This window comes from Tamandua tetradactyla, chromosome 5 (assembly GCF_023851605.1).
Source record: "Tamandua tetradactyla isolate mTamTet1 chromosome 5, mTamTet1.pri, whole genome shotgun sequence".
Classification (NCBI taxonomy): Eukaryota; Metazoa; Chordata; class Mammalia; order Pilosa; family Myrmecophagidae; genus Tamandua; species Tamandua tetradactyla.
In genome coordinates this window covers 140557030-140584240 of record NC_135331.1, presented here as the reverse complement: position 1 = coordinate 140584240, position 27211 = coordinate 140557030, and the positions used below count along the sequence as shown (strand labels likewise).

Genomic DNA, 27211 nt, shown 5'->3' with positions numbered 1-27211 from the left:
AGGATGTTTTTTTTCCCTATGAGCTAGGTTAAAAATGTAGTTAGGCTTGAAGAAGACACAGGGGAGAGATACCTGAAAGAATAAAGATGCAGACTGAGCTGGCAGAAAGACCCAGGAACTGAAAGCCCAGGCTGAGGCATGGCCTTAGGAAGGAGGGGAGGCCTCTTCTTTCTCCAAGGTCAAGGCGAGAATAGTGGACTGTCATGTCACCAAATGGAAGGGAGGTCCAGAAGGTATCTAGGAGAGCTTTTGTTACCCTGTAACTTAAAAGAATGTTACACATTTTTCTTGCTCCCACTTCTGCTACTTGGTAATGGGAGTTCTGTAACTCATAAAGTTTTAAATTTAAACTCTACATCTCAACCATTTTTGAGTCTGGGATATTTGCTACTGTTCCCTGCCCACCACCACCACCATGAGAGCAGATTTTTTTTTTATTCCTTGTTTCAGAACACTCTGGGAGGGCAGGGGAGAGAAATGGAGGGCCTAGATTGATCATCTTTTGTGCAGGTTATTGTGTCCATAGTTGGTTGCCAGTTGATAGGTACACCCCTAACCTCTCAACCCAGTGTTCTCAACTGTGAAGAATTGTTCTCAAAGTATACACTCCTTCAGTTACCTATATTCTCTATATTCTCTAGCATTCTCCATGTCCAGCAAGCAGAATTCTTCTCCTTTCCTCAACTGTTTTTCTCTTATTTTTTCTAGCTTTTTTTTTTCTGAATCGACTAGTAATCTCTGTCATATTGTAAACTATTGGTGTATGTTACTGTGGACTTTTTTTTTAGCATGGGCAGGCACCAGAAATCGAACCCAGGTTTCCGGCATGGCAGGTGAGAACCCTGCCTGCTAAATCACCATGGCCCGCCCACTGTGGGCTTCTATAAATGCAAAGAACCTCATTTGTCTTTATCTTAGAGCTCTAAATGGGAGGAAGGAGCTGAAGAGAAACATAGGAAATTTCTCTCCTTATATTGCAGGGTCTTAGAAAAGACGTGAGGCTGCATGTGGTTCTACAGAACCAGCAGAGGTGGGAAACCTCATCAGAAGCAATGACTGGTAAAAATGAAATTCCAGACCATAGTACTGGGGTCTCAGGAGAAAACAGGGTCGGGGAGGGAGGAGCAAGGATAGAAGAGTTTGATTTGGGGGAACCTACAGTTGTTATGGAGAGAATTATTTGATTAAACTATAGGAATTTGCTGATACTGTTAAACCATGTTTGACAGACAAAAATGGAAATTTCGTGTAGTTCAACCGAATGTGTTCCTGATTCTAAATATACTTTTAAGCTTTTGTATCATAACCCCTTCAAAAGCTAGAGACTGTATCTTTGATTATGTGTGAGCATCTCGTTCCTTTAAATCTTACTTGGTTAAAACAGGAAGCACTGTACACATATGCTTAGTGTTTATAGACTGTTACTCATGCAGCATGGTCATTTGCCCTCAACTGAAACTGAAGAAAGTATTGGTCATTCGCGGAAACAGCTTTCCACACTAGCCTGCCTTCAGCCCCTAACATATTCAACTTCTTATTCTAGACAGGTAGGTCTCCACGAGGGGCAATTTTGACATCCCCTCTGCCTGGGGACGTTTGGCATTATCTGGGGGTGTTTTTTATTCCCTTGTCAGGGAAGGGGGAGAGGATGTCTTAGTTCTGCCTGTGTTGCTAAGACAAATATCACACAGTGGGTTGGCTTAAACAACGAAAATATATTGACTCGCACTTTTAGAGTCTGGAAGTCCCAAATTGAGGCACTGGCAAGGTCATGCTTTCTCTTGTAATCTGTAGCCTTCTAGTGATGAATTTTTGCAATCCTTAGGGTTCCTTTTCTTTTATACCTGCCTCTAACACATGGCAATATCCTTGGTCTCCTCCTGTGACTTTCTCTGACTTCTGGATTTTACATCTTCTGGCTTTTCTGACTGTATCCAAATTTCCTCTCTTTATAAAACCTACTCTAATACAGATTAAGGACCACTCTGATTAGTTTGGCCACAGCTTAACTAATAACATCTTAAGAAGGTCCTATTTCCAAATGCATTTATACCAACAGGAACATGGATTAAGAGCATAATTTTTGTGGGGTACATGATTTAGCCCCCAACATGTTGCTACTGTGTCAAGACGGGGGATGATGCTAAACGTCCACTCCCAACAGGACTGCCATCCCTCACTGCCAACCAAGAATTAACTGGCCCCAAATGTCCATAGTGCCAAGGCTGGAAAACCTCGTCTAGATTGAGCACTAGGGAATTTACTGCATATCAGGGGGCTACTTACCTTTTCATACTTCTTAGTGGTGAGCATGAAAAGTTTATAAGGAGATAGGCAGAGCTGGGATGAATTAAATTTAATTAAATTTGAAGAGAATATAATAGAGCAACAAAATGGCCAAAGTATCCCATATTTGTGAAGCTGCTTGTCTGGTGCACATGCTCAGAGCACTTAGACACGGACAATTTTTTAAAAAAGAGATGAATCACTAAAGAGCAAGTTTTTGGTAGGCTGTAATAGTGCCAGATGTTTTCTATCATTTAAATGAAGGGCAAAGAAAATGAGAAGTTTAGAAGTTATGTAATATGGTGTCAGGGAAGCAGCCACAAGAGTTTGCTTTACTTATTTAAAACCTTACTTATTCCTCTTGAATTATATAGGTGATGTGTCTATGGTTTGGGTTATTAGTCTGGGTAAAGTTTCAGGCACAAAATAGTGGTACAGGTATGAATGGAAAAAACTTGTGATATGATAAACTCTTTAGCACTAAAAACTTAGACTTTATTGAAATAAAAAATGAGAAGTTTAGCTTTTTCTTTGACATGAATTAGCTGATGGTTGAGAAGGTTTTGTAATTATGTTTGGGAACTTATAGCTCTGAGAACTATAAAGAGGTGTTACGGTATCCTTATAAAAAGGTATTAAGAATTCAGTAAATAACGCATTATCTGTGTTCTGGGAGAGATGGCTACTTTGATTTCTCTTGCTTTGTGAAAAATTTAATAAATAGGCATGTGCAATGTCTAACTTGGCAGTTATGAACATTGAAGCTTTTTAAAGCTTAGAGATTACTTTCCTCTAGAACATTGTTCTGATTAATATTTGAGTTCTGCAGGCATCTCACCAGGACCTATATTAATGATAATGTGCTTGAAGTGTAGTAAGCAGAATACTGTATCACTGAAGAAACTAGTCACTGTTACAATGTTAGAATGTTTCTAGGATCGAAAAGACATTGAGTTCCCTTTGAGGACGTCAGGAAAGTCTTTCCCTGCTCTCCCCTAAGCTACAGTCCAACTAGGAAGGTGAATACTTTTTCTGCCTGTGGAATAGAAGAGAGTGATGTGGGTGGCTGAGTGGGGATTCCACTGTGCAGCACCTAGAGAATAGGAGGAGATAGAGGTGGGGCTTGGAGCCTGTGGGATTGGCCTACCTGTTCACTTTTCTGTTACTACCATCTATGATTTCCAACTAGTCTGTTTTTCCCCCACATTCATTCTTTAGTAAGTGCATCCTCAACTTATTCTCTTCTGTGTTTCTAAAGCAAGTATAAAATCCTTTTTGAGAGTCATCCTAGAATTAGCCTGTAGATTTTGCAAAGGAGAAAAATCCTAAATGCTTGCAGTGGGAATTGCCATTTCTGAGTGCTATTTATTTTTAGGAAATATAATTTTCACATATGTAGGTAGGGAGCTTGATTGGAACAGCAAAGTGAACTTTGCATCTGCTTCTTGAGTCCTTTTGAGAATCCCGTGATAAAACACTGCTTTTTGGGGGGGCTTGAGAGCACTCAAAAAGGAGATGTGGAATTTAAAGAATTAACGGAGAGTGAAATAGCTATTCTTCTCTGGGTACAGAATAAGACAAGACTGGCTGTGGTTAGAGCATGAGGGACTTAACTTAGATATTAAAACAGATATGCAGGGCTGATTAGTGCTGGGATATGACAAATCCTTTAGAGACCCCTGAAGTACCGTTTGGGGATATTTTTTAATGGAAACCCCTCAAGTTTACTTTTACCCTAAGATTCTGTGGGGGGAAAAATCTTAAGGCCATCAGGTAAATAGGGCACATGTTAATTTACCTGACGCACTGGAAGACTAAACTCAGAAACCTAAGCCACGCGTATCTTCTAAAATCTCCCTAGCAACCCAGTCAGTAAAGGCCATCCTTCCAGCAGTCCCTGCCAGCTTAGAGAACTGGCTTGAGATTCTTTGTGGATTGCCAGAATATCAAGATCTTCTGTTTCAGTGGTCATCATCTACTTCTATAGTAAGCGCTACTCTATTACCCTTTTAAAATTATGTTCATATAAATTGCCATCTGATTCTTACAGTAAGGGTTCTTTTGAAAATCCCATGGTAATTTATCAGAAAATACTTGAAAGAGAATAAAATATGTAAATCAATGTATTATGGATGCTGGACAGATGTGATTATTTTCCACCTAAAAGATGAAGACACTAAGGCTCAAAGAAATCTGTTGCCATACTTAAGAGCACATTGTTAATTACGGAATCGGCTTTGTATAGGTCCTAAAAGACAATAATATAAATCCTCCAAATTTTGTCCCAATAATTTCCTACCACTCCAGGGGTTGACGGTTTTTGGCACATGAACTGCTTAATTTTCCATTCCCAAGCAAAAGTGGCACTTGACCCTGGTTTCAAAGTGATGCAGGTAGATAGGCACTTATGCTGGCTTCTTGAAGCTTTGTGGTTCATGGTATTACAGCAAGACCCACTGTAGTTAGGAGCTGGTTTCACTTCTATTCCAATTGTCCAGAAGGGTCATGTTCGGTAATTTATCATGTTCACTTTGAAAACTCGCTGATACCTTTACTTCAAACTGACCATTGTGTAAAACATTTTGGGAGATAGTTTACTAATGATGCTGAAGGGACTGACAAAACTCTGAGGGCATCCTTTTATGTGTTCCATGAACTGTAGGCATACCTTTGGTTGTCGTTCAAGCATTGCACAGGGCACAGGGTCCTCTGTGGTTGGGAGTGAAGTCAAAGAAGGAGGTGACAAAGTAGGTGAAAGTGGGTGGAAAGGAAAAAGGAACTCTGAGTACAAGTACTTGTCATGCCTACCTTCTCTTTCCCTCCCTCAGAGAGGCTACAAGAGAAGAGTACCCCAACTCACCCGCTTGATTCTTCTCTATATCTGATATCCCCCAGCAAAACTATCAGTTAATCCTCTTGGCTCTACCTTTGAAGTATATCCAGAATCCCACCTTTTGTTTTCATGCTTCTACCCCGTCACCACACTGTTGCAAGTTCACCACCAGTTCTCATCTGAACTATTAAAATTGCCTCCTTTGTTAGTCTGCCAAACTACCCTCACCCTGTCTGTATTCCATAGTGCAGCCATAGTAATTCTTTCAGAATATAAGTTGGGTCACATCACTCCCCCGACTGAACCTTCTAGTAACTTCCCATTACATTTTGAATGAAATGCTAAGTCTTTACATGACCTAAAATGCATTAATTTATCTTGTCCCTCATCAGTTCTCTGTCTACCACCCTTTCCGTTGCATTCTGTTCGCTAGTCACACTGACCTCATTGCTCTTTCTTCAACCTGTCAGGCATGCTTTCACCTCAGGGCCTTTGCATTTGCTGTTCCCTTTGCCTGAAGCATTTTTTTTCTTAAGATGACTGAATAGCTGGTTGTCCCGCTGCATTTAGGTCTCTTCAAATGTTATTTCCTCCACGAGGCCTTTTATGACCACTCTATATGAACCCACACCTACAGTTGCTCTCTATCTCCTTACTTTCTTTATTTTTAACCACAGTACCTGCCACTGCTGACATTATAGATCTACTTGTTTGTGTGTCCCTCATTTGAATGTAAGCCCTATGATGGCATGCAGTGTGTTTTGTTCACTCTTATATCTCTAGCTGTTAGAATAGTAACTGGCATATAATAGGCATTCAGTATATATTAGTTAATGGGTTAATTAATTGCCCACAAAAGGGCAACAAAATGTGTGAAGTCCTTTTAGATATAGGTTGTTAAAGGGTGAATCTAATCACATAGGGTGTATTATATATATATATAAAACATTTGTATTAATATATAGTAATATATATCCCATATAGTTAGTGTATCAAGCTCTGTGCTAAATACCTTACCTTAATAAAACAGCAATCAGATGGGTACTATTATTATCCTCCTCATGATAATAGTAGTGAAGAAATGAAGATTCAGAGAGGCAAATTTGCCCAAAGTCACAGAATTATTAAATAAGAGAAGACAATTGAACTGGGTCTAGTTGGACTCAATTACCTTACCTAACTGTTACTGACTATGCTCTATATGGCATCTCTGAATTTTGAATCTGCTACAACCTTTCTGGAAACAAATAGCATAAGAATGGAATTTTTATACTATGCATTTCTACATATGACTACAAAAAGTTAGGAAGTGTAAATGTTCTTTTTCTTTGAGATGAAAGAAATTTTGTAAGTAGTCTTGAAATTGTATTGAATCACATTTCACTTGCAATAATATAAAGTAGAAAAAGGTATTTATTCAGCTACATTGACTAAATTAGATGAGAAATTTAGAAAGCTCATATTTGGCACCTCTTTGTTTTAAGAAAAATTTGAAGAGTACCACCTGTTGTTAAGTTCTGCAAACATAATTCATCATATTGGGCACATTTACAAGCTGTTCCCTTTCATCTCTGCAAGCTCACAGGCATCTATTTTCTCTTATTTCTTGCCCCCTTCCTCCCTGCCATCTAAAGTTAGCAGTTCAGCATCATCACCTCTTACTCACGGTATCCTGCCTTCACTCTCATTTCTGTAGCTCTCATTGCCAACCTTTCATGTGTCATTCCCACTTAAACCCTCACCAGGTCCTTTCATTTTACATAAGAGAACCCCTATAACCTCAGCCTTGCCTGAACCTGCCACAGTTTTCCCGACACCTCTCTTCAACCTTTCCTTTTTGGAATGTCTATGTGGATTGTTTAACCATTATCTTCAGGTTCTTGTTGTGATTATATCTGGGTCTTCACCATGCTACCTTAAAACTTCTATATACAAAATTTGTATTTTATAAAATTATTTCACCTTGCTAGGCATTCTTTCTGTATGAGAGAAAGATATTCTCTGTCCTCCCCCCAAATATGATCCTTTCATTTGTTCCCTCTATCCTAGTTCCTGTAAAAAATAACACATCTGAAATTGAGAGTTCGACACTCCATAGAAGCACAGAAGCGTGTGATTTTTGAGAACAGTGAGATACTCATAGGATGTAAGAGTTGGGAGACTTAGAGGTTATAGATCTAGTTCCTTTTGTTGTGTCTTTTTCTAGTTTGTATCAGTTAGGATGCTTTTGCCTATAGGTAACGGCTACTCCAACCAGAAACTTAACAATAGGATTACTTACTATTTCCCATAACAAGAAGTCTGAAAGTGGTCCAGGTGCAGGGTTTGATTTGCAGCTCAATAATATCATCACAGACCCAGGTGCTTCCTGTATTTCTCCTCTGCCATCTTCACCTTGTTGGTGATATCTGTCCTGTCTCAAGATGGTCATGATGTTATATGCAAATAAAACTTTATCTGTTGAAGGACAGCAGACATGTTTCCACTCTGTTTGATATACCATTCTGTTTAATACAAAGGAAAAATATTTCCCAGGTGACCCCAGCCTAGCTATAGGGAAAGCACGTTATCTGGAATGTGGGGACTTTATTGGAGTGGGGGGGAGGATTTGCCAGTGCAGAAGAAGAGGTAAGGAAATAGCTCTTGGAGAGGCAACAGTTAATTTATTTCATTTGCGCTGAACCCAAAAAGAAAAACTTGACTTCTGATTTGTCTACATCACCTTTTTGTATTGCTCAAATTGAAAGAATTTGTTTCATTTTACAAATGTCTGTAGATATGAGCTCTGTGATGTTAGCTGCCAGGAAGGACAGGAAGGAGAGAAGAAGGGGGGAAAGAAAAAAGAAAGAAAGAAAAGCCATATAAATTTAAAAGAACTACCCATAAGACTAATGTGGTATATGTATCAGCTCATGTGACAAGTTCTCTGAGCTACTATGATGTGTCAGTAATGTTTAAAAACTGCTTTAGTGTGAACACTGGCTTCTCATTTTCTTTTTATCTAAGTTCAAGTTTAGACAGTGATTGTAATATGAAAGAATGACCAATCTTTGTTCCTCTTTTCTGGCATTTAGTCTAGGAAAATTGCTGTCATAGTGAGGTTTGACAGAATCATATCATTAAACTTCAAGATTTTAAAATGAAGTAGAAGATGCCTTTCTAAATTTAGACTGATCATAAAAATATACATACCAGTGAAATACAAACTACCTCTATTTAATTTGGCAATTCAATTGTGTTCAATAAGAGTGATAAAAAGAAATAGGACTCTAATACCTACCATCAATTTTAGTGACTTTTTAAAAATTGGGACAGACACGGCTATTGCATTCATAGCCTTCTAATATTTATTAAGTGTCTTACATAAGTTAAGCCATGTGTTAAGTATCAGAAATCCAAAGATGTGGATGTGACCTCATTCCTACATATATTGGACCTTGAGGGCCAATGGAGTAGAGACACGTGTAAACAAAAAATTATCATTCTATATAATAAGGATTATAATAGAGGTGTGCTAGGTAAAGATTAGCACAAATAATATTGTCTTTCCTGTGGTGTAGGAATATTGTCCTCATTTCTAGTCGAAAAAACAGAACCTTGGTTAAATTCACTTGTTCTTAAGTAGCACATTCAGGATTTGAACTAGGTCTCTGGCCCCAAGTCCAGTGTCCTTTGCCCTTCTCTGCATGGAAGAGAAATTCAAAGTCTCTCTTTCATTGAGGGCAGTATCAAAAGAATTTATGGGGGATGTAGTATTTGAAATGGGCCCTGAGAGATGAAATCTCAAAAGACAGAGGAAGGGAGAGGACAGAGACATTCTGGACAGTAAGAACAGTGTGGAGAAGATATTAAGTATAATTTCCTGGGAGCAGAAGCTGTAACAGAGAAGACATTAGGCAGGTAGCTGGGTTTTCCATGAAGAGCCTTATATTCGAAATTGAGGTGTTTTTATTTAATTCAGTGGGTAGCAGAATTATCCCTTATTCCCTCTCCACCCACCCCCTCAGAAAGATTTTAAGCAGATGAGTACCAAGATCAGAAGTGTACACCTGAGCAGTTATTTTTCCACAAGAATATCAAATTGGGCTGGAGGTGATGCCAGGAAAGGATATAGAGCAGCCCAAGCTAGAGGTAATGAGGAGCATGTATGTGCTGCCTTTTCAGGTGGTTCAAGTCATTAAGAATCTCACATAGATTTTAGGAGCCTTCATATGGAAAGAGGAGTTGAACGTGAATTCAAGAGTTATTCAAGTTTGTTGCTGTTCTTTTATTTTAATGAGAAATTATTTGCATTTCCTAAAAGTTAAAGTTGTTTCCTACTTAAGTATCTTTCTTTTGTTCTATCACTGATGCTGTTATCTTGCCTCAGAGAGGTTTTATAAGGTAAGCTTTCAGTTGTGTAAAACCACCAAAAAGAGAGTCTTAAACTTTGTGGCAAGGTTGAATAACAGAGTCTATATTTACTCTCCTGACTGAAACAACTGAAAAACTGGACAAAGTATATGTGTTAGTTTGCTAGCTGCCGGAATGTGATAGACCAGAAATGGAATGGCTTTTATAAAGGGGAATTGAATAAGTTAAAAGTTTACAGTTCTGAGGAGGTGCAAGTGTCCAAACTAAGGCATCCAGGGAAAGATACCTTAATTCAAGGAAGGCCAGTGTACCTTCAACACCTCTGTCAGCTGAGAAGGCATCTGCTGATCCATTGCTTCTGGGTTCCAATGCTTTCAGCCTCTGTTCCCTTGGAGGTTCCTCACTTTGCTTCTCCAGGACTGGCTTTCATCTCTTGACTTCTTATGGCTCTCTCCAGGTTCTAGTTTGCTTCTGGGCTCCGAGCATCTCCAAATATTCGTGTTTCTGTTCTCCATGGGTCTTCATCTGTGTCAACTCTGCTGTGAAGTTTCTGTCAGCTCTGAGACGTCCATCATTTCTCTGGGCTCTGTCCTTTCTGGCATTTCTGATGTTCCCTCTATTAAAGCTTTCCAGTAAACTGATCAAGAACCACCTAGAATGAGTGGAGTCACATCTCCATCTAATCAAAAGTTAATACCCACAGTTGGGCTTGTCACACCTCCATAGAGATGATCTGATCAAGAGATTCCAACCTACATTATTGAAATCAGAATTAAAAGAAAGGACTCTTCCCACAAAATTTTATCAAAATTAAAACATGGCTTTCCTAGGGTATATAATAATACTTTCAAACCAGCACAGTATATTAAATAACTGTTTTCTATATATTGGGCATCAGGAAAGGAAGGGCAATGATCCCTGAGAGACAGAAAAAAAGTTGCATTTTATGATTATTTGATTTTACGGCCATAAGAAAGTTCTCAGGACACAGGCATGGGAAGGAGGGGGCAAGTGATCTTCCTGAGTTGTGGAGATATAACTGGTTCTTTGAGAAGCTTGATAAAATTGAAATGCCTTTAGCTAGACTGGTCAGAAAAGAAAGAGAGAAGGCATAAATTCCCAATATCAAGAATGATACCAATATCATTGCCAAGTCTACAGGTATAGAAAAGACAATAAAGGAATACTGCAAATGACTATGTCCATAAATTCAACAACTTATATGAAAAGGAAAAACACAGTGAAAGACACAAACTGCCAATGTTCATTAAAAAAGAAATAGAGGGCGGGCCGCGGTGGCTCAGCGGGCAGAGTGCTTGCCTGCTATGCCGGAGGACCTCGGTTCGATTCCCGGCCCCAGCCCATGTAACAAAAACGGAGAAACAGAATACAATAAAACAAGAAAATGTTTAAAAATGTTTCCCTTTCTTCCTTCCTTCCTTCCTTCTATCCTTCATTCCTTCTCTCTGTCTTTCCTTTAAAAAAAAAAAAAAAAAAAAAAAAAAAAAAAAAAAAAAAAGAAATAGATAACCAAATTGCCCTATATCTATTAAAGAAATGAATTTGTGGTAAAAACCTTCCAACAAAGAAAGCTCCAGGCCCAGATGGCTTCATTGCCATATTCTACCAAATATTTTTTAGAAAGAATACCAATTCTACACAAATACTTTCAGGACAATTAAAGATGAGACAGTATTTCCCAAGTTACTGGATGAGGCTAGCATTACTCTGATGCCAAAACCAGAAAAAGACATTACAAAAAAAAAAGAAAACTATGAACCTATATCCATCATATCATAGATGTAAAAATTTTACAAATATTTACAAATCAAATCCAAACATATATATATAGAGAAAACATCATGACCAAGCAGGTTTATCCCAGCAATGCAAGGTTGGTTTAACATTTGCAAATTAATCAATGTAATTCACAACAATAACAGATTAAAAAAGTATTTTCATCTCAATAGATTCAAATAATATATTTGACAAAGTTCAGTATTCATTCATGATTTAAAAACTCTCAGCAAACTAGGGAAAGAAGAGAGCTTCTATAACCTGATATGACATCTATGAAAAACCTACAACTTATATAATACTTTATAGTGAACAACTGAATGTTTTCCCCCAAAGATCAGGAACAATATAAGATATGCTCTCTATAGCCAAAAAATATGGACAAAGAATGTATATAGGTAGCAAATAAGCTGATGAAAAACACATGAGAAAATGTTCATATTAGTCATAAGGGAAATGCAAATTAAAACTGCAGTGAGATACCACTATACAACTGTTAGAATGTCACAAAATAAAAAAAATAGACCATATCAAGTATTGTCAAGAATGTCAAACATTGAAACTATTCTGTACTGCTGGGAGTGTAATTACTGTGGGAACATAACATGATACAACCACTTTGGAAGTAGTTTGGCAGTTTCTTAAAATTAAATACTCACTTCCAAATGACTCAACCATTCTGCTCCTAGGTATTTACCTAAGAGAATTAAAAGCTTATTTCCATACAAATACTTATACACAAATGTCCATCACCACCTTTATTTAGCCAAAACTAGGGGTAAACTCCAAATGTTCATCAGCAGGTGAATGGATAAGCTGAGAATCTGTCAAGCTTTCTGTGACAGTCACCAGTTTTCCAAAACTCTAATTTTAACTTGACAGCTCAGATTTTATCATTGGCAACCAATACTGTCATTTGTTTTCTTTGAAGTGACAGGTTTATGTTATTTTTTGGGTAAAATATCTGCAAATAGCAAGTCCAAAGCACCGTGATTTGAAGTCTATCAGTTGTTTTTTCGGGTGAATATGCAATTCCATGAAAAGAGTTGTTAGTTTAGCTTACAGTTCAAACAGTCACTTTTCCTTGAGACAACTATTGATCTTTGTTATGCAGCAGAAGTGCTTTATGCACACTTCCCATTTAATCATATGGAACAGTGTTGACAAACATTTTCTGTAAGGAGTCAGATAGTAAGGATTTTAGGCTTTGTGGACAATTAAGTTGAAAGTTGGAGCTACTCAACTTTACCATTGTAGTGGAAAAGCATCATAGATAATATGTAAACAAATGAGTATGGCCATGTTCCAATAAAACATTATTTATTAAAACAGTGGGCCAGATTTACCCAGCAGGCAGTAATTTGCCAGCCTGAAATAGAATATTAAAAAGAAGAGTGATTTGGGATCAAAATTTTAGTAAAGTTTGATAACTTTTACTGCTTTGTGAAGGATATTCTTTCTGTTTTTGTTTATTTGTGGTGAGCAAATGCAATGAAGAATAGAATGACTACTGTGGGTAAAATTTGGTGCTGCTGCTTTGATGCCAGCAATTTTGTGTGTGTGTGCATGTCTTTGTTGTATTACTCTTCTACCCATACACTGGATAAAGGGACTGTCCATCGCAGTTTTTACCATCACACAGTCAGACAATAATAGCTATATAGTTATATAAACATTATCAAAGATCGAGGCTCCTGGATTAAGGTTCAGCAATTTCAGGTATTTCCTTCTGGCTATTCCAATATACTAGAAACTAAAGAGAAGCATCCATATAATGAGTCAGTTGTCATAATCATTTACTAAACCCTAATTTCTCAGTTACTCCTCTTCCTTCTCATTTGATCATTCTCTCAGTCTTCAGGGTTTCTAGGCAATGACCATTTTAAGTTCTTTATACCAGAAAGGGGTGCTGACCTTATGGGGTAGAATAATGAAACTGGTTAGTGTTCTCGGAGAGACTGGTACTTCTCGGTTTCAGGGCTTATCTAGCATAGGAACAATCTGGAGGCCTTAAGTTTCTGGGAAAAAAAAACTTACTAAGAAAAACTTTTATAGAGTCTTAGATAGAGCCCAAGGTATTCTTTAGGGTTTTTAGGAATAGTGTTGGTTGGGGTTTGGCATACCATGGCAATTTGCAGTATCTGGCTGAAACTTGCATAAGAGTAACCTCCAAAATGACCTCTCAATTCTATTTGAAACCTCTCAGCCATTGAAACTTTATTTTGTTTCATTTCTTTTCCTCCTTTTGGTCAAGAAAGGCATTCTCAATTCCACAGTGCCAGGACCAGGCTCACTCCTGGAATCATGTCCCACATGGTCTGGGAGGTTTGCAACCCCAGGAGTCATGTCCCATTTGGTAGGGGGAGGATAGTGAGTTTATTTGCAAAGTTGTCTTAGAGAGAGAGGCCACATCTGAGCAACAAACGAGATTCTCTGGGAGTGACTCTTAGGCATAATTTTAAGTAGGCTTAGCTTCACCATTGAAGAAATAAGTTTCTTGAGGACAAGCATCAAGATTAAGGGCTTAGGTACCAGCAGTTTTAACTGCCATTGCTTTTGCATTAGGTGTCATGTAAAAGAGTGTTTGGTAGTAGTACGAGTCATAATAACAGAAATATGGAAACAGTTCAGATCATTGACAAGAGCATAAATAAATGCTTTAGACTAATTTTCAGAGAAAAGTAATGCATTAGAGCTACACATGACAGAAGAAACTTACAAATGAAATATTGAATGAATGGAGCAAATTGCAGAAGACAGTATACCTTTTTTTTTGGCATATGCAGGTTCCAGGAATCAAACCCTGGTCTCTCACATTGCAGACAAAAATTCTACCACTGAGCTACCCTTGTATCACCCAGAAGACAATATATTTTATGATACTATTTATATAAAGATCAAAAGCAGGCAAAACTAAATAATATCACTTAGAGATATTTAAACATATGATAAAGTTTTTTAAGGCAAAATTTATCATAATAGTTACATGTTTATAGACCTCTTTACATAAATGGCATATACGTCTGATTTTATACACTCCTTTTTTACTCAACAGTATGCCATATATCTCTTTCTCTGTCACTACAAGAAGATGACGTGTGCTATATTTTTAATAGCTGCATTGTGTTTGTTAATTGAATATACCACAGTTTATTTTAAAAACACCTGTTGATGGATATTTGGGACTGTGCTTTGCTGCATTTGAACAATGTTGCCTATTCATACTTCCTCCTAAAATGGTTCTTGCCTTGGTTTCTGTGATAACACATTTTCTTGCTTTTCCTGTCTTTGCTCTTTCTAATTCTTTGATGGTTCTTCTTCCTTACCCATCCTATAATTTTTGGTGTTTCTTAGAACTTACACCCAGGCCATCTTCTCCTGGCTGATTTGAGCCAGTTCTGTGGAGTTGATGATCATTTACTTGTTGGTGTTTCTCGGTTCTTTACCTCCAGCTCAGACTTGTGCCTGAGTAGCTGATCTATAAACCACCTGTCTACTGGACATCTTCACTTGGATATATCACAGAAATATCAAGCTTATCTTCTCCCACTCCAGTGCGGGGACAAGTGTATTTCTTTCGTTTGTATCTCTCTTACAAAATGGTGCCATTTCTATCTTTAAAAAAAAAAAAACTTTTTGACTTACAATTTTCACATATAAAATGCACAGATTGTTAAGTGTTCACCTCAAATCAACTTTTAACTATGTGTATATCCATAAAACCACAACTTAAGTCAAGATATAGAACATTTCCAGCAACCCAGATGGCTTCCTTATGCCTTTTCCAGAGGTAAATACTATTCTTTAATTAGTACCATAGGTTATTTTTTCCTGTTTGTGGAACTCATAAAAATGGAATTATATGTCAGGAACTCTGTTGTGTCTTTCTCTCAACATTATGTGAGATTTATCCAGATTCTTATATGGAGCAGTGGTTTCTTCCTTTTCATTGCTGTATTGTATTCCATTGCATGAATAGAACATGTTTATTATTCATTCTACTATAGATGAACATGTAGCTTGTTTCCTTTTTTGGAGCTAGCATGAGTAAGTCTGCCATGAACATTGTTGCACATGACCTTAGATGGACATGAGCACTCGTTTCTGTTGAGTAAGTACCCCAAAGTAGAATTTCTGGGTCACAGAGCTTTATCTTTAGTTGATTCTTGCAGTTTTCCAACACCCACTAGCAACATATGGGGATTCTATTTATTCCAGAAACTTGCTTTTCATTTTGGCCATTCTGTTGAGAGTTGTTGAGGATGTCTCATTGTGGTTTTAATTTGTATTTTCCCAAGAACTAGAGAGTCTGAGCACCTTTTAATATGCTTATTGGTCATTTGGATATTCTCCCCACTTGAAGTCTTTTGGGGCACTTTCTTTGATTCATTCCTACCCAACTCAGTCTTCAGATCACAAAAATTCTACCTTCCAATTAGGCTTCAAATTTACCGTTTTCTTTCCTGCTTTTATCCTTCAGTACCCTTATACAAACCGGTTGCTTTCATGTCTCCCCTAGAGTTCTGTTAATAGCCTCCTAACTGTCTCTAGTCCTGCATTCCCCAACAAGTCCATCAAACAATGGAATATTTCCCAAATATTTAAAGATTAAACATTAATTGTAAGAGTTTAATACATTAAAAATTCAAAAATTTAATGAGTAGAGAATAATATATGAGCCATGTGAATATATGTAACCTTAACATTTATAAATGGTTAATTGTATTGGAATGTAGCTCAGTAATTATCAAGTTTCAAGATAGGAGAAAGGTCAGCTAAATATTGATTAATTATATGTATATGATTTAGTAGTTTATGAATAGATGGCCTAATGCATATAAATTGATGTCTCAATTTAAAACCATTTGTATTTTAAACACTTGCCAGAAAGGAATATGTTTGAGAAGCAAATGAATATGAAATGAATATGAATTGGTAAGTGTGTTCTAGATATGCTTAGCCATTCTGGAAAATAGTAATAGTAATACTCAGAGTTGCATGTGACTTTTTCCCAAGTACATTGTTTTAGTTTGCTATTGCTGCCAGAATGCAATATACCAGAAATTGAATGGGATTTGTAAAGGGAATTTATTAAGCTACAAGTTTATAGTTTGAAGGCCATAAAAATGTCCAAACTAAGGCATCCAGAAAAAGATACCTTGACTCAAGAAAGACTGATGTCATCCAGAACACCTCTGTCAGCTGGGAAGGCATGTGGCTGGTGTCTGCTGGTCCTTTGGCTTCTGGTTTCAGACAGCTTTCCTGGGGGCATTTTCTTTCTGCATCCCTACATGTGTCTAGACAGACAGCTCTGTGTCAGCTCTGAACTTTTTCCAAAATGATTTCATGTTAAAAGACTCCAGTATATGGATTTAAACTCACCTTGAATGGACAGAGATCCCATGGAAACTGCCTAATCAAAAAGTCCCACTCACAACTCGGTGGATCACATCTTCATGGAAACAACTTAATAAAAGATTCCCACCCAAACAATAGATCTTCCCCAACAAGCTTGAAGTAGGATAAAGGATATTGCTTTTCCGGGGTATATAACAGTTTCAAAATAGCACAAACATGCTGTGAATATCACTAATTTTAATTTTAAACTATTTTGCTATACATTATGAATATAAAGCTGTGCAGTCCAACACAGTAGCTACTAGTAACATGTGGCTATTTACATTTACATTTTAATTAATTAAAATTAAATGAAATTTAAAAATTCTGTTCCTCATGCACATTAGTCACACTTTCAAGGACTCAACAGCGACATGTTACTCATGGCTACCATATAAGATTGTGCACATAAAGATTTCCAGCATCACAAAAAGTTCTATACAGTGCTATATAGATCATGCAGTAGTTGTGTGACTAATTTGGATGAGAATGATTGCAAACTTTATCACACAACCATGAACATTGCTACATATTTACACTATTTGCTGTAGATCTGAATTCAGTATCGAAAGTTCCTCTTTGACCAGTCTAGAGTCTACCATTTAAGTATCTGCAGGCCCTTATGTGTATCTTAGCAGTTCTTTTACTTGTCTCTTGAGCTTTCCCCAAGTTGACTATCCTTTTCACACCACTGATTACCATTTTCTCACTCTTGGTGGATGAATTTACTTCTCAGAAGGATTATATCTGTCATCATTCTCCATCTCCCCTCAAGAGCAGCCATTTCTACCTTTATACATGGTGTGACCCTCCTCTCTCAGGCTCACCTGTACATCTGAGCCCTGGGACTTAGAACTCATCCTCCTTCTAGACTTTTTTCTGTAAATTATTTATGCTTTGTTTTCAATCTCACCTCTTTTTGGCCTCTACTTGACTTCAAACATGCTTAAATGACTCCTTTCTTTACACAATAAAAAGCTTTTCCTTTGATTTTCTACCCCTAACACTCGATCTGTATCTGAGTTTTATTTCCTTCACTACCAAAGGAAGTGACAGTCTCCTTGTTGTGCATTATATTCTGTGAGCTTTTAGTTAGAAATCCTAGTTAGAAAACTAGGATTTTCTGCAGTATTTGGTACTAGTGACTTCTAATTGCTTCCTGAAACTTCGAAGCTGTCTTTTTAATTGGCTTCCAGAATTTTTTCACTTTTCTGGGCCTCTCTTTACCAAAACTTTTATTCATTCTACTTCAGTTCATTTCCTAAATGTCGGTCTTTCATAACCATGAGTGATTTTTCTTTTTCTTATTTATGTAATTTTCATTGTTCTTTGTATAACCTTCTACTTGCATGGTTTCAGCTGTCATTTAATTGCAGGTGACTCCCAAATTTATATCTAGCCCAGTATTTTTCCTGAACTTAAGAACATGTTTCCAGTCTCCAATCAAGCATCTCAACTTAGATCTCCAACGGCTACTTCAAATCTCTCATGTCCAAAATAGTTTATTACATTTCCCTTGAAACCACTTTCCTTCTATTTTAGTAAATAGCATTTACTGGGCCTTAAACTAGAAATCTGAAATTGTTCTAGATTCCTTTTCCTTTCAACTCCATTTATCCATTTGTTCCCCTTAAAATCCTGTCAGATACTCCTTTTGAAGAACCTAGCTCCATTCATTATCTCCCTCAATCTCTACTACCTTTTCATTAGTTCACATTCACTTTATCACTATAACTGGGCTTTGTAACTTCAGTTTTTCCATCTTCTAATACGTCTTTCTAGGCAGAGTTGATACTCTTTATCCTGTATCTCTTCTATACTTTGCAGATAGTGTTTAGCAGTTGCTGCATAATGCAGATTGTAAAAAACAAATTTTACTGATAGTTTTCTACTAAAAGACTTTCAGTGGCTCCCCTTTGTCCATAGGGTGAAGTCCAAACTCTTTACTGTTATATATGAAACTCCTTACTGGCTGTTCTCTAATTCTTCAGTCTATGTTCCTACCCACTTCCCATACATACCTAACCCTCAGATCACCACAGTTCTCCAAAGACATACCATCTCTTACGGCTCCACACTTTGCATATTTGTAGAAATGTCCTTCTCACCACTCTTCATAGCTGTTCAGTGGTATCCTTTCAGATTCTAGTCATCTGTACCTCCTTTCCTATGGAGTCTTTCCTAAACCCCTCTGTATTCTCATAATGCAGGGTACGTGTACCAATATTTGCAAACATTTATTTTAGACACGTATTCTGTTTAGACATTTTTCAATCCTTATAATAGCCCTGAAAGGTAATAATTATTACATCCTTTATAAAGATGAGGACTTGAAGCAAAGAGAGGCTAAGCAGTTCACCCAAGGTTACACATCTATCTAGGGGCTGAGCTGAACTGTGGACCTGGCCACTAGACCTGGGCTCTTTCTGCTCTATCACATTGTTTCTCTCTACTCTTCTTCCACAGGGATTTTTCTATTCTCTAAACATGTGTCTTTCTCCTCTGATCAGCAATATATTTCTCTATCCCCAGAGCCCAGTTCAATCTAAAAGTAAATGAGTAGATTTTGTGACTGACACAGAATTTCAGGTGTAAAATAGATCCATGATATAGACTCAGTAAACACTGTTATAGCATAGTGATTTTTTTCCTTTTCAAATAACTTTTTAGTTATATTTTTGGCTAAAATATGATTTTTGTACATTTTGCTCAGCAAATATTTGTGTGCAGTGCTCTGTGAAACTCTGCACAGGAAACAGACATGGGTACGTCTGTTCCCATCTTTAAGGAGCTTTGGTGTGGTAGGAACGTAAGACAAGTGCACCTCTAATCTGAACACCCAGCAGGAAGGCCTCAGGTTCTCAGGCAGAAATAGGTCGTTTGGGGCTGTACTTGAAAGAGACTGGGGAAGATTGCCTGAAGGAGGAGCGAAATTCCAATGAAGAAAAATATTGGAGGAGGAGGGGATAGGTAATAGGAACGGTAACTGGAATTTTTAAAATAGATCTAAAATAAGAAATAAGCCTGTGTTGATCCATTTATAATTCAGAAAAATAGGAAACTGTTTAGGAGTGATAGTCAGTTTTTTAAAGTGACAGAAATGCCATAAAACAAACGTATTGCTTAATGATTATTGAGTTGTGGATTTGGAGTAGAGAAAGGGATGTGTTTGATTCTGCGTTTGTGCATGGGAACTGGATATCACATGCACTTCTCTCCAGGGGCTGCGTGGCCTGTAACAGAAGCCATGCAGTATCCGCTGTCTTCATGAGGCTATCCCCACGCAGGTCTGGTTGTCCCAGTGTGACTTAGCTCTTGATCCTTAGCACACCTTTGGTTGCCTTCTCTTTTTGACAGCAATATATGACCTCTTTTTCTAATGCTGGGCACCCTCTGTTGGCCAAAACATTTTTCCCCCCAACGTACTCCTGAAATCATACTAATAATACATAAATGTGGACAGTGGTTGTACTATAGAGGTTTACTCTCTTATAAACTCAAGTCAGAGCATTGTAATTGAATGCATGCGTGGTGCTCTCTGAAAGCTTAGAAGGGTGTAGTGGAGTTCTCTCTTTAACTACTTGTTCTCATTCTGCCACTCAGATGACAAATGTGTTCAACGGCGCTCATCAAAATTAAAATCCAGAAGAAGTATGCTTTTTAGCTCTAGTGTTTTAAAAAAAAAGCACGTGACTGACTTCAGTGGTGCATTGAATAAACGTTCCCATGTTTGAGACATTTTGCTAGAGTGATAACAAAGATTAACATGAGACGTAACTCTCCTGGAGTTTATAGCAAAGGTATCAGCAGACAGATGAAATAGAGAGAGGGGACAGAAAACTCAATAGAAAAAATGAGCTCAAGAATAAATAAGTAATTCGCAAATAACGTACTTAATGTGGTCCATGTGTAAGAATATTAATTTCACTTTTAACATCATAAACTACTGTGAAAGTAATTTTGGGAGTCATATTTTAGTAAACAGTTTAAATGTTAAAATTTTGAGGTGGATTTTTGTAATATTGATTCATATCATTGATAAATGTCTTCTGTTTTCGTAGATTTGATCCAGGCTACCAACGAGACCAATGTTAATATTCCTCAGATGGCAGACACGCTATTTGAACGGGCCACAAACAGTAGCTGGGTGGTTGTATTTAAAGCTTTAGTGACAACACATCATCTCATGGTGCATGGAAATGAGGTACACTGAGTAAATGTAATTTTTCTTTTTTTTTGATTGGGGAGGAATGCTTTTATAGAAGAGCATGGTAATGACTTAAGGCTCTTTAAGTTTTCACCGATTAGGAGAAAAAGAAGAGAGATCTATGGGGCAAAGGTGTCTAGCATGCAGTTTTAATCTTCCATTTAGCTAATTTTCAAAAAGTAAATTTTAAGTTTAGGCATTGTCTTAGATATATTGTAGTATTAAATGTTACTGGTACCTAAAATGTATGAACCATATAAACATATTAAGGGGCACAAATGTTAGAAGAAAAGAACAATAAAATTATTTTTCCCATAAGGAAATATTCCTTTGTGCCTTTGTGTGAAAATTGTTTTCAGGAAAATGTTTAATTTTGAAAAATATGGATAAAATAAAAATTAATCATTTTATGGGGTGCCTGCTGAGTACTATTGCAGTTTCCATTATATGCAGAAATGAAAGATCATATAATATAATTCCAATTCATTGAGTTCTATTCAAAGCGCCCCCCAACTCAACTCAAAGTCAGTTAGCAAAATAGGAAACTTTGTAACTGAATAAGAGTGATTGCAATGAAAATTTGTCATAAAATGTTGTTTAATATCAGAAATTAAAGGTATGAATATGGGTAATTAATTCAAATTTTTGTTTTTCAGAGATTTATTCAGTATTTGGCCTCTAGAAATACACTATTCAATCTCAGCAACTTCTTGGACAAAAGTGGATCCCATGGTAAGACTATTTCTGTAATATGTTTTAAGTATACTGTATATTATAATTTTTGCTATTGCATTTGAGGCAGAATTTAAAAAATTTTTGAAATGGGGTCATTAAATTCAAAATATTGGAACTGATAGCACCAGTAGACATTTAATAAAAAATGTGAAAGTAACTCTATAACAATAATTTTAAAATATTTAATTCTATGCCAGAAACAAAAAGATAAATATTATCATGCCTCACTCATATGAACTAACTATAATGTAAAAACTCAATATAAAGTCAAGAACATGGCTTATCAGTTTAGGGCCTATTTTGAAGGGTCCTAGATTGTAAGCTCTTACAGCAATCACATATATTCAGGAGCTGTAACTATTGTTTCTAAAATTCTGAGATACTGCACTTGTATATAACCTGGTTGATCCCAGAAACTTTGGGTATTTGTGTGACACTTGAGACTCAGAGCTAGAGTTCTAAAGCTATAAAAATCAGCGTTGCCCCATACAGGAACATTTAAAAAGTTGATAAAGGGATCAGGCTTCTATTAGAGATATGAATGAAGCTGATTTGGATAGAACAGGGGTAGATCTGAATACAGAATAAAGGATGGTATTGTCCATATTTTAAAACTTCAACTTCTGTGTAAGAACAAAGGGAAAGTTGTTTATTTGGTGCAAAATTTATATTTTGGGTAGCACATTACCTATGGTCAAAGTGTAGTTGAACATCACAAATGCACAGAATCTTGAATAGAGTATGAGCTCTTGTTGGTTTGTACATGTTAGTGTGATGCCCTGATATATCTCAGAGTAATTTGGGTAGAGAATAAAGAAGTATTTACAAAGTCCCCTGAGAAAAGAGAGAATAGTCAACTTCATCATCTGGGGAATTCTTGATATTCTCACAAGCAGTGGAGACAGCTAATTCAATAGGCTGAGCCCTCAATCTTGGGCCTCACTGCTATGAAGCTTATTCCTGCAAAGGAGAGGCTAAGCCTACTGATAATTATGCCTAAGGGTCACCCCCAGAGAGCCTCTTTTGTTGCTCAAATATGGCCTCTCTCTCTAAGTCAACTCAGCAGATGAATTCACTGCCCTCCACACTACATGGGACATGACTCCTAGGGACATAAATCTCCCTGGCAGCATGGAACAGAACTCCTGGGATGAGCTGGGGCCTGGCATCATGGGATTGAGAAAGTCTTCTTGACCAGAAGGGGGTACAGAGAAATGAGACAAAATAAAGTTTCAGTGATGAGAGATTTCAGAGTCAAGAGGTTATCTTGGAGTTTATTCTTATGTATTATATAGATATCCCTTTTTTAGTTTATGGTGTTTTGGAGTGGCTGTAGGGAAGTACCTGAAACTGTTGAGCTGTGTTCCAGTAGCCTTGATTCTTGAAGATGATAGTTGATACTATGTAAACATTATGTAAACATTATGTAAGCATAATGATATGTCTACAGTGTGTCTGTGTGATTGTGCAAACCTTGTGTCTGATGCTCCTTTTATCCAGGGTATGGTAGATGAATAGAAAAATATGGATAAAATAAATAATCGGTGGATAAGTGGTAAAATAAATTGGGTAGATTGAAATACTAGTGGCCAATGAGAAGGAGAGGTAAAGGGTATGAAATGTATGAGTTTTTTTGCTTTCCTTTTTTGGGGGGTGGGGGTGGTGCACGGTATGGAAGTCGAACTCGTGTCTTCTGCATGGAAGGCAAGCATTCTACCGTTGAACCACTATGCACCTGCTTTTCTTTTTATTTCTTTTTCTGGAGTGATGGAAATGTTCGAAAAATGATCATGGTGATGAATACAAAGCTATGTGATGATACTGTGAGCCCTTAATTGTACACAGTGTAAAGACTATATGTATGTGAAGATTTGTCAATAAAAATTTTTTTAAATATATTTAATTCAAAGCAACTCAGCATATAAAATATATGTTAATTTTCTTTGTCATTTTCAATGTTTACCTTGAAAAGTAACAGTGGGTATGTTAACCCCACAAGTGTATGTTTATGAAGACATGAAATGAAAAATACTTTTCCATTTTTTAAAAAGTGATCCCAATCTTAAAGAAATTTTCTTTGGAACATAATTGGGTTTATTCACGTATCATATTTATGTTTCTACTATGTGTAAGGCAAGTATACTAAGCAAGCAGATAATTATCAGTTAGCTAAATTTATTAAGTATGAAACAGGCTTTTATTTGGAACAGTGAATGAAACTGCAAGGAAAAATCAGAAAAGACATTCTGTTCAAGGACAGTAGAATAACTAAATTGAATAGTCTTGGAAATGCTTTACGCCCAAAGTGTTTTTCAGCCTGCACGTAGCAGATTTTAAATGCAGTCTGAATCTGATACACTTGACCTCATACTAGAACTGTCTACATTTAAGTAGTTAAAATTTTGGTGCTAAGCAAAGGATAATTGAACATATTTTATTCATCAGTTTTATTCCTCCCTCCCCACACAGGTTATGATATGTCTACGTTTATAAGGCGATACAGTAGATATTTGAATGAAAAGGCTTTTTCTTACAGACAGATGGCATTTGATTTTGCCAGAGTGAAAAAAGGGTAAGTTTTTCCTTTCTCATAATTGTTTGAGCAGAATGAGTCCTTGATGCATGCTTGGTACATTTTAACTAAACTTAAATGCCAATTAATTTTGATCATGAAAGCCCAGTTGGATAATCACATGAAAAAAGACTTGATAAATAACATAGACATTTGCCTTGAGGTTGCAGTATGCATGACTTTATTTATTTATTTTTATGCAGAAAACCCAGTTTGCTGCTCAGAGTTGGCATGGTCAGCACTTTATTTGTTAAAATTAATTAAAATCTTTTAAATACACACACACACATATATATACCTTTAAATAATTGAAGATGAAGAGAATTAAGATAAGTTTCGTTTAAAAGTACAATGGCTAGGGCGGGCCGCGGTGGCTCAGCGGGCAAAGTGCTTGCCTGCTATGCCGGAGGACCTCGGTTCGATTCCCGGCCCCAGCCCATGTAACGAAAACGGAGAAACAAAATAGAATAAAACCAGAAAATGTTTAAAAGATGTTTCCCTTTCTTCCTCTCTTCCTTCCTTCTATCCTTCCTTCCTTCTCTCTGTCTTTCCTTTAAAAAAAAAAAAAAAAAAGTACAATGGCTATAGATGGTAACGGCTATTTCGGTATGTTCTGGTTGAGGTGAAACTGAACTTGGCTATGTGGTAGAGGTCTGTGGTTCACAGATAATACTGTTCTAGAACACACACACATGTTGTGCTTTAGAACTTGAAAAATATCTTGTCCCAGAGTTTTATTGCTGGCAACATAAGAAAATATTGATGTTAACAAAGAGAGGATACTAAATTGAGAGTAAAGATATTGAAAAATGTTTATGCAAGATTGAAATCTACATGAGCAAAGTTTGTATCATCTAGAAAGAAATCCTTATAGGAAACACTGACTCAACCTTAAAGAGTCCTTTCCTAGATATTGCTGCCTGAATTTCGTTGCCAGATATGTTGGTTAAAAAGTGGGATGGAAGGGGTGAAAGTCTACCTGGTGGCATGGGATTATTCTGGCCCTGACACCATGGGATCAGCAATTCCATCCTGACCAAAAGGACAAAAAGAAGTGTAACTAATAAAGTATCAGTGGCAGATAGAGTTCAAATAGAGTCGAGAGGCCACTCTGGAGGTCAGTTTTATGCAAGCTTCAGTTAGACATTACTACCTATCATAACTTGCCACATCCGAACTAAAGCCATTCCAGCCAATGCTAAAGAACACCTCAGGCAACATGTAAGTGTCTACAAAGGTCTCACGCACTAGGGTAACTTTCCAGAAACCTACAACCTCCAGATGGGTCCCTGGACCAGATAAGTCCTGAAATTTAGAGGGTCCAGCCTCTCTGGAACATCAGCTAGTTCCATCTCTCTACCTCATATTATTGACAGCCCCTTCTAACATGAAAAAGTTAGAATGGGCATAGCTCAAGTACCCCTAAAGAGTGGGACAGAAAGATCAAAGGTGATGGTGAAGTTATACAGAGAAGGTAGGGTTTAACAAACGAATATGATTGCTGAATCATTAAATTGATATTTCTTTTAATCTCCAGTAACTTAGAGCAGCTAGAAGTAAAAACCTATAATTGTGGAATTGTAACTCATATCAAACTCTGAATCTGTTCTATAACTAATTGTTGTGCTTGCTTTTAAATTTATTGCTTTTTTGTGTATATGTTATTTTTCACAAAAAAGAATAAACGAGTCAAAAAATAAAATAAAAAAAAAAGTGGGATGGAATGATTGTTTGTGTGCCCAGTGAAGATTCTCTTCCTATTCAAAAAGATAACTGTTGTAAATTATCTTTTTTAACTTACAGCAGTTTTTAGAATGGTGCATATCAAGGATGGCATTCAAAACATTCTACAGATTACATTCTTAATACAATGGAATATAGCTGTTTTCATTTTAGCAGTTTGCAGTTACATAGTTAAATTACTGATTGAAACCATTTTAATTAGACACTTTAATAAAATGTTGCCTGTGTGAGGCAGGACCAGGTAGTCAGTGCTGTAGGACAGAGGACCTGCAGGAACTGTAGGTGTCTGCTACCAAGAAGACTGATGGGGAGAGCGAAACCTAAAAGGGGAGAAAGAGGGATCCTAGTCTGGGAAAGGGAGCTCGAATCACAGTTGCAGACTAGAGGGCTAGAGGCTGGGGGTGGGGCAGGGGGGTCAGCCTATAGGGATTAGATAGATATCTAGGTGGAGAGTTAAAAGAGTGTCAGCAGCAAAGGTGGGTCAAAGAAGGGAGGGAAGGGTACAGTGGATGATACTATCTCAAGATTTTGGAGAAAAGTCAGCAGAGGCCAAGCACCTACTGTGTGTCAGTGACCTCTTGAAGAGTCTAAGTCAAAGAAATTGGTTCTGTTACAGATTTAGAAAAATCCATTCAAAGGTTCCACTCACATCTTTGATCTAGATCGTACTGCTTTCCTCCTGATGGTAGTGGGAATAGACAGTTAGCTTTACCCGTATGGTTGAGGAAGGAGAGTGGAGAAGAGGAAGTATGTAGAGAGAGGAAACAGCCACTTAATGTCTCAAAAATCATCCAAAAAAAAATATATACAAGGAAATGGAAGGGGAAAACAATTTAAAGCAATGATGTAGCCTTGAATTTTCCATATACAAGGGAATTTTATTCTTCTCTTTTTTTTAATTGTAGGGCTGATGGTGTAATGAGGACAATGGCTCCTGAAAAGCTGCTAAAGAGTATGCCAATACTGCAGGGACAAATTGATGCACTACTTGAATTTGATGTATGTATCTCACCAAAAACACATCTTGCACAAACAATATTGTCTTTAATTTGAAAGTGGACTACAGGTAAAACCCAAGATTTCCTCAGGAAGCAGTTTTAGATCTGCTAGATGATTTAAGATTTAAGGGTGTAAACACTGTGGAGATTATTTTGGTTCCCCAGATTTTCTGAGTGGTGTTTGCTTAAATCCTGAAAACATGTAAGTAGTTTGTTATGCAACTCATTCTTAGCAATATGGTGGCCTCCTGTTGTGTTTGACAGTATGGAGTAGCTGCAAAACATTATTT

The 27211-nt window shown here is 37.1% G+C and overlaps 1 protein-coding gene across 1 annotated transcript in view; it reads left to right on the top strand.

The window, feature by feature from the left end:
- The window catches only part of SNAP91 (synaptosome associated protein 91), a 158011-nt gene that overhangs the window by 30420 nt on the left and 100380 nt on the right, over nt 1-27211 (top strand). The window contains exons 3-6 of the mRNA XM_077162350.1: nt 20728-20870; nt 21530-21605; nt 24078-24180; nt 26829-26922. Of these exons, the coding sequence (XP_077018465.1) occupies nt 20728-20870; nt 21530-21605; nt 24078-24180; nt 26829-26922 (416 nt within the window). The remainder of the gene's footprint in view (nt 1-20727; nt 20871-21529; nt 21606-24077; nt 24181-26828; nt 26923-27211) is intronic.